The sequence below is a fragment of the Crocodylus porosus genome, unplaced genomic scaffold (assembly GCF_001723895.1).
Source record: "Crocodylus porosus isolate Cpor-Errol unplaced genomic scaffold, CroPor_comp1, whole genome shotgun sequence".
Lineage (NCBI taxonomy): Eukaryota > Metazoa > Chordata > Crocodylia > Crocodylidae > Crocodylus > Crocodylus porosus.
This window is the reverse complement of record NW_017728918.1, coordinates 79,627,742-79,635,776: the sequence shown is the minus strand read 5'-3', so window position 1 is coordinate 79,635,776 and position 8,035 is coordinate 79,627,742. Positions and strand designations below refer to the sequence as shown.

Genomic DNA, 8,035 nt, shown 5'->3' with positions numbered 1-8,035 from the left:
ATCATGTACATTTCTTTCAAATGTGGGGGTGGCTGGAAATGAGTTAAGCGCTGGGGCTGCAATCCTCCATTTGACTTGACTCGTAGGTAAATATACCACAATTTCAAACACCCTATTCCTGAGAGGATGCAGCTCAGGAAAAAGAAACTTCATGTATTTAAAACTACCGTGGGTGCCATATAGCGTGTGAATGCTGCAGGGCTGGATACATTGGACCCTGATTCTTTGCCTACCTAAACTGGAGCGAGTTTTGGAAGGTGGAAATTGTGGTCCTCGGTACCAAAACCCTGCTACTTTAAAGTAGGAAGGTTTGATTCCTATGGCACTGTATATAGTTAGGTGGGGTACACTGCCCATCAGGACTAGCTGTACACGGGTTTGTCTCCATATGTTTAGAAGCCTGTTGGTGAAATGAGCCCTTTTATTTTTCCCAAGCCTTTCTTAAAATGCCCCCTGTTTCTGGTGACTAAATTAAAAAGCAAACTGTGGCCCAGAACCTGCTTTTAAACTTTCCCTTGTTGTCTAATTTCCAGCGTACTCTCCTCTGCGGAGAAATGCATCTGAACTCAGCACATCTGTGCGGTTTAGACAGCAGGAGGTTCGCTCTCTGTGTCCCCTGCATGAAGCTCAGGAAGGGAGGTCAAAGATTGCAACAGAATGGAGGCGCGTTTTTATTATTATTATTATTATTATTTATATATTGGCAACCCCTTTTCTGCCTGCTTAAATGACGACAAGGGTTCAGAGGAGAATGTGGTCCTTTCCCATTGCTCGGGCTCCAGGTATTTCTCAGCAGGGTTAATACAGTCTCCTCTGTAAACTCCGCTCCGAAGAGTTGTATGCTGAGGATTTACCGTGGTACGGTAATCTCATGGCAGTGCATTCACTTTGTTTATTAAACAAAATAATCCACTGCTTTCCTGGACAAATGAGCTTCATCGGGACACTACAAAAGCCTTGCTTAGCCCACCATGACATCGGGCTCCTGATTGATTTGAAGACCTACATACTAATTTTCCCGCTGCAGACGAAGTATTGAATTTCCCTGTATATTAGGCAATTCGAGCATTGGCAGGAACCCCCAAGAGCAGCACTGAGTTTTTAATTTTTAATCAAACCAAACTAGTTGCAAATGTCTTTAAAACAACCCGATTTTCCCAGGGCATCGGTAAGCAGCTCTGAAACCCGCTAGGAAGTATGAGAAAAAAGATTATAAATGTGAATAATCTTGTGAAACATAGGTCTAGCGGCTCGAATTACGCTGAAGACTAATATGGTTGTTCTTTAGGTGCTGCTTGTTTTTATACCTCAGACGTTGTCTATTGAAAACTACAACAGAGGAGCCAATACCCTGATTTCTCTAATCAGAGTCCCTGGAGTTTGTATCAAAGCTGTGAAAGACGAAGCGCGATGGGTTTTTAACACGCGAGGCAGCTGCCGGAGTGAGTCAGAAATTGGTGAAAGATTGGGGGAGGAGATCGGATGCAGTTTTCTGAGCTGGATGTCCATGATTTGCCCCTTTTGCAAGACTATATCCAGCGGAATCTCTTTTTTCTCCCCAACCAAAGGTGTAATACAAAGTACTTTCTGTCCTTTCTATTGACAAATAACTCGCAGGATACCTAGCAGTACCAGTCCAGTTGTTACCCAGATGTTTTAACTAGCCTCCAGGAGATTTCAGCGCCGTCCTGCGAGACCACTGACTTCATTGAAATAGCAACCAGGAGGCAGATGCCAATATTTTTTTAACAAACACTTTCACACTTGATCAAAACAACAGTCGAGGTAAAATGTTCAGCGTAAAACACAGCGTTGCCTTTCCCCCCTCTCCCCTCCTCCTAGCAACGACCCCTTTTCCATGCGTGCCTGGTTTTAAATCCGCGCCTACACGAGGTGGATTGCGCTCGTGTTTGTTTAGCAAAGAGTTGCTTCAGTGAAGAAGAACATCAGGAAGGAAATGTGAGGCTATGTAGCTCTCGGAGGCAAGTCTGGACACCTGAAGGAGTTCCTGAATATCTGCCACACACACTTTTTTTTTTTCACCCAAACAAACAGAGCGAAAGTGTGCAAGTGAGTGAGGGAGCGAAAAGCAGAAAACAGCTACAGAGGCTGCGGTTGGGGTTAAATAATACTAATAATAACGAAGCTCTTCCTTTATGTCCTGCAAACACTTTTAGTTCTTTGGAAACCGGGAACTATTTTGCATCGACCACCAGTGGCGGGGCGAGATTTATTTGGAAGGCAGCGAGCGTTTCTTCCTGCCCTTCTGGTCACTGCGGTTTGTTTTCAGATGGCCAAATGATTGAGTTCCCACCTGCCTGGTGGTTTAAGCGAGCTAAACTCCTTCTAGCCTCCACCACCCACCCTCCTCAAAAAAACCAACCAACCAACCAACCAAAACCCAACAAGAAAAAAAATGCTGGGATAAACTGCTGTCTAAAGCACACGGATGTGATGAGTTCAGATTCATTTCTCCGCAGAGAACACTGGAAACTAGAGGATGCCCTGACTCCTCTTCCCCCAGGAAAACGTGAGGGCTGGAAATTTGGAAGATCCCCTGATTCCTCTCCCCCAGTTCCCGGTTACCTCTAGCTCTGCATTCAGTTTTTGACCAACCCCCGATGACTTTTGAAGCCGGAGGAAGGAGACTTTTTAAAATCCCCCTCCTCCCTCTGCACCCCAGTGTTGTTTCTAACCTGGACAGTCCCTGCCTCTGCTGAATCCCGCGTTTGTGCTATGACTGCCCTCGTCCCTTTCCAGAAAGCGTTATAAACAAGGGAGAAAGCAGCTGGCTGCGGTTCCTCCTCTCCTCGGAGGCTGCTGTCCCTTGTGTTACCAAGGATAGCACTGACCGGGTCTCCCCACCAACTCAGGACCCCTCGCCCCGGAGGCTGCCTTCCCGGCCCCCGCTGCAAGCCAGGAGGAAGCAGAGCAAAAGCTTGCAGGCAGACATCCCCTCTTCCCCCGCCGGCCCAGCCCCGCGCCCCGCGGGAGCGACCCCCTCCAGGACCCGCGGGGGCCCCGCGCCCGGGCTCCAGCAGCCCCGGGACCCGCGAGGTCAGAGGGCGGGCGCTGCAGCGCCGAGCCTCTCGCAAGGGTAAAAGGGGGTGTGGCTGGAGCGCGGTGGCGTCACTCTGCCTTTGGGCCAGTGAGAGGCCGACCTTGGGAAGCCAGGGACCAATGGGAGGCGAGGTGGGTCTGTGAGTGGCATTAAGGGAGGGCTAGGCTGAAGCTGGGAGAGAAATGAAGTTGTGCTAAAAAAGCCTTTTAGCCATAAAGAAGTTATTAGGCATTTCTCAGCCTCAAATTAGGGCTACTTCATTAATATCAGCTTCGTCCCCATTATGGGAGAGGGAGAGTCTGCAAGCACATAAAGGGGATAGGAAGGAGGCAATATCTGTCTACCCAGCTGGGGGAGAAGCAAACTTTCCCTCTGCTCTTAATGATCTCAATTAAAGAGCTGGGCTCCTCACCCTGGGAAAGCTCTCTGCAGACTGCTGGGTGCGGGATTGAAGGTAGGTCAAAGGAGATCACCTGCATCCGGTGATCCCTTCTCCGAGGCGAGGAACAATGTTACCTGTGGAAGAGAAATGCGAAGCGGGTCTCTCTAGTCTTGTTTCCCTTGCCCGTGATGTCACTTCAGTTTGGGCTGGTTCTGTCTGTGCATCAGGTCAAGCTGGATTATCTTTTTCCTTGCTCTCGGGCAGAATGAGACCTCCATCCCTAGGCGGGAAGGGGAAGTAGCATGAGTCCAAATCACCTGCAATGTTAACCTGGATGAACAGGTCAGGGGAAGACTTTAGAAATTAAGCTAAAGCTTCCACCGCAGGGAGTTGCGAGAACACTTGGAGAGAGTACAAACGTGTGAGGATCTGAGCGGTGCGCACTTGATTCCGTGCTGGCTATACTAAGGACGACCTGTCCTGGTGACATTTAAAGAGGAAGACACGCTATTATTTTCCCCCCCTGAAGTGTCGATTTCCTTTTAAAAAAAAAAAACTTTAAAAAATTTAATTTCTGTCTGTCATTGAATGCACTTGCGTGCAGACGAAATGTTCCGGGGCGGAGGGACTAGGGAGGGTGTCTGATCATTTCTTCTGCTTCTCCTCCTGCCCCCACTCCCCACCCGAGACGAGAACCCCGTGTCCCGGTGGCGAAAATTCGCCTTATTCCTGACTCTTCTGTCCATTGGCATGTAGTGAGGATCTCACGGACCTGGTTATGTATGTGTAGCATTGTGTAGGAGGTGTCTCACCCCAAGGCATGCTGTTGTCTTCACAGTGGCACGGAGAAAGTTACCTGAGCCAGATCCCTGCTGGAGGAGCCTAAAAACCAATGACTTCAGGCCTCGGATGGACAGCAGAAGACTAAAATAAAAGGGATTATTATGTCTCTTTCCCGAGGAGCTATGTTTGCAGCAATGAGCAGAAGGAAAGGATTGACCTCCCTCCTTGGGGCGCGGGCTGGTGCGGGAGGCATTTAGTTTTCTCTGCAGCCCCTTGGATTGTCCGAGCTGCATCGAAAAACACCTTTCCGAAGCCGCTTGCATTCAGCTAACGTCAATCTTAAAGTGAATCTATTATATATATCTATATACACACGCGCGCACACACACATATATATGTGTATTTTTCAATGTAACTCCTGGCTTTTCATTGTTTTTAAACAAAACAAGCAAACCAGCCGCGCTCAGCAACGATGCTTGAGGCTTCTGCAAGATGAATTGTTGCTGAAAGTTTCTGCCCCCGCTTTGGATGAAGCTGTGGAGTTTAAACTGTAAGAAGGAAGGGGGAAAAAACCATCATGAAAGAGAAATCCAAAAATGCTGCCCGGACTAGACGGGAGAAAGAAAACAGTGAATTTTATGAACTGGCTAAATTACTGCCTTTGCCCTCGGCCATCACCTCTCAGTTGGACAAAGCATCCATAATCCGGCTCACCACCAGCTATTTAAAAATGAGGGTGGTTTTTCCTGAAGGTAAGTGCCTTTATGGGGAATGAATTGCCCGCCTGCATGCACCTCGCGGGCCGGGAGATCGCTGACTTGTCCGTGAATGTCACCGGCCCGGGGTCGTCCCTGAAGGACGGGGCTGGGGTTGCGCCTTTTCCTGCCCCTAGACACTTTCCCTTCCCTTCCGTACGCACGACACGTTTGGATGGGGACCGGCGGGGCTTTTGTCAACACTTCAAGATACTGAGCTCAGCTGCGTTTTCTCCTAAAACAAACATGACTTCCCTTCCCACCCCGGAGATCGGCTTTCCCGCGGAGCACGTATAGCACCCCAAAGGGCAAATCACACATACCGGGGGTGATGGTGGGGGAGTTAATATATGCGTAAATATATATGGGTAAATATTTACTTTAGTCTATGCAAAGTCCTAAAGTCTTAGTTCAAGTCTGGAGCGGTGGGTACAATACTTAGGGCGTACAGCACCAGCTAAAGAAAGCGACCCAGCAAGACCTGCTTGTGCTGGGAAGGGGCCGGATCTTGGGGAGAGCAGCACTGGAGCGGTATGGAGAGGGTGACGGATGTCAGGGCTATTAATAGAAGTTCCAGGTTGAGAAGACTTTAAACTACGATAGTTTCGGGCCTTCCCCAATTCCTGCACAAGTCAACGGGCAACTTCACCTTGACTTAGCGATTGTCCAGCTTTGTCCGCTGCAACCAGCGCTGGGGATTCTTGAGGCTTGGCGCAGTCTAAAGTTTGCACATGGATGTGTAGAACCGCTGCCAAGCAAAACAAACCCGAGGAAAAGTTAAGGACTGAAGAAAGTTCCCTCCTACCCTGAAACTTTTGCTTTTAATGTGGAAGAGGAGGAGGAAAATAACGGGCAATGTTTTTTTTTATGTGGATCCAGGAACAGATCACAGTGCAGGTAGAAAAGAGCAGTACGAAGTGGGGAATTCTTCCCTTCGAGCTAAAAACAAATATTGTAACCACATAAATCACTTCAAAAGAGATCAGATCTCGTGCTTTACAAGCGAAGGCCAGCTCTGTGACTGAGCGTGTGCTTTTGTCCGGAAAAAGCAGGGCAACATGGTAGTACCTGCGTTTAGAAGTGGATCGAAACTCAAGCCTTTAAGAAAATAATCTTGTATTTCCACTTTTGAATAGGTCATAGACATTCAGGCCACTTATAATGATTTGGACGAGGGAAGAGTTGGAAAGGTATCCTTCCCCCTCGCCTTCCCTTGCCAGCTTTTGCAAAGAAAACCCATTTCCAAACTAATTTCCTTGACCAACATTAGCCATCTCATGACTTGAAACCAAACGCGGAGATGACCCAAAAGCCTTTCCTGAAAAGGAAAAGAAAAATAAATCAAACAGCACATTCCTGGCGTGTCTGCGCCGGGAAGATCATTACGGGAGGCTGCCTAGTGTTTAAAAAGAGATCGAGTTGTCCTTTATACTGTTAAGGCGTAGTTTATAAAAATAAAGCTATTGCAAACTCTTGAGGGCCGCGGTGTTCCTAAAAGGATTATTAACAATGATTTGTCAACTCCTGCAGTCTCAGTAGGCTCCCGTCCTGCGTGATTTCGAGCGGGTCTCGTCAATTATTGGTGCCTATGCAGAGGGTTGTTGGATCAGAAGAAGCATATGGTGTTGCTTGTCGGCTCTGAGTAATCATGGGAAGAGAAGAATAGCTGATCCCAGTCCCTCCGTGGCAAAGCGGAATGTTTGAATGCACTGGGGAATTGCGTGGCAAAGTGCACCGGAGCCGGAGCCGCTGCTGTCCAAAGCATATGCTAATTTGAGAAAAGAGACAGAGGAGAAGGCTAAACACAGCGCGCAAAGCGGCAGAGCCCGCCGAGCCTAATTAAAGGCGAGCTGCAAATGAAGAAGGCAGGCAGGGACAAAGAGTCTGGCTCAAAAGAAGGAGGGGGGGGGAAATCCCCTGGACGCGCATGTGTGGCGTCCGCTCTTGTAGCCAGGAGAAGATCAGAGAGTCCTGGGGATCTTAGGGTTAGGAGGGACCTCATTTAGTCCTGTTCCCCCTGTATTTCCCTCTGGATCTGTTTGCGTGTGAGAGAAGAGGGTGCAGAACAGACCCCGAGCAATCGAAACTCTTGGCAGAGGTGATATCTTTTTGTTCCACCAACTAGATAGCTGCAAAAAAAAGAGAGAGAGTATTTGCACGCTTTCGGGCATACGCGCCCATCTTCAGGCATAGGAGAGTGCATAGATCGCAACGTCTCTCACCGAGCCACCCAAACAGAAGCACGTCTTGCTCTGGAGGGGCTACTTGGCGTGCGCTGCGCTGCTCGGGAAATAAGCCTCCCTCCTCTGTAGTTCAGAAGAGCTCTGGGTCTGTGAGTAAGAAGCACGAATCCCAGCCACTGCCACTCAACCCGCCATACCTGTGGAGCTGAGCTGGAGGCGTCTGTCACCTTTCTTGAAGGGGGAGCAGGGGCTCCGGACGCATCCTGGATTTGCCGGGGGATCTCGGGCCTGGGCAAAGCAAAGCTGCAATGCTGGGTCAGGCAGTGGCCCACCGCAGGATGTGCTTAGCCCATACAAGTTTTGCCTATAGCATTTTCTGCGGTGGGGGCCTGTGTCTCCAGTCCAGGTCTCGCCTACTTATTAGCTTGGGGGGCCGCAGCTAGAGGGGGTCAAGGAAACAGTATATCAGGGAGCTGGGAGGGAAAATCGAAGAAGGGAGCAGGGAGAAATCGTTGACTATATTTATGTGTGGGAATCTTCCTGCTATTTCTTAACCCATTTGGAAGAAATTGACATGAAACACTGGGAAAGACATTCTCCCGACTAAAAGAGTGGAGATAACAGGCTAAGGAAGATGGCGAAATATCACGTCATCACAGGACATCCTACGTCACCGACCTACTAGTTTCTAAATCTCTTATTGGAATAACTATGCCTAGAGGGTATCTACTTAAGAACAGCTACAGTGTAACCCTTATAATTGTATCCTTATTTATCTAATGAATTCACATCTATTTAGACTGATTATAAATGGTTACATCTAGGAAGATATAGACTCCATACACAGGTAGAAAATTGAATAGACAGAAAT

The 8,035-nt window shown here is 48.5% G+C and overlaps 1 protein-coding gene across 1 annotated transcript in view; it reads left to right on the top strand.

Annotated features, from left to right (window-relative positions):
- The first annotated feature begins 3,217 nt into the window (after nucleotides 1–3,217).
- SIM1 (single-minded family bHLH transcription factor 1) overlaps nucleotides 3,218–8,035 on the top strand; it is a 63,908-nt gene continuing 59,090 nt past the window's right edge. Inside the window, exons 1-2 of the mRNA XM_019537806.1 lie at nucleotides 3,218–3,515; nucleotides 4,282–4,978. Coding sequence (XP_019393351.1) covers nucleotides 4,804–4,978 — 175 coding nt within the window. The 5' untranslated portion in view covers nucleotides 3,218–3,515; nucleotides 4,282–4,803. The remainder of the gene's footprint in view (nucleotides 3,516–4,281; nucleotides 4,979–8,035) is intronic.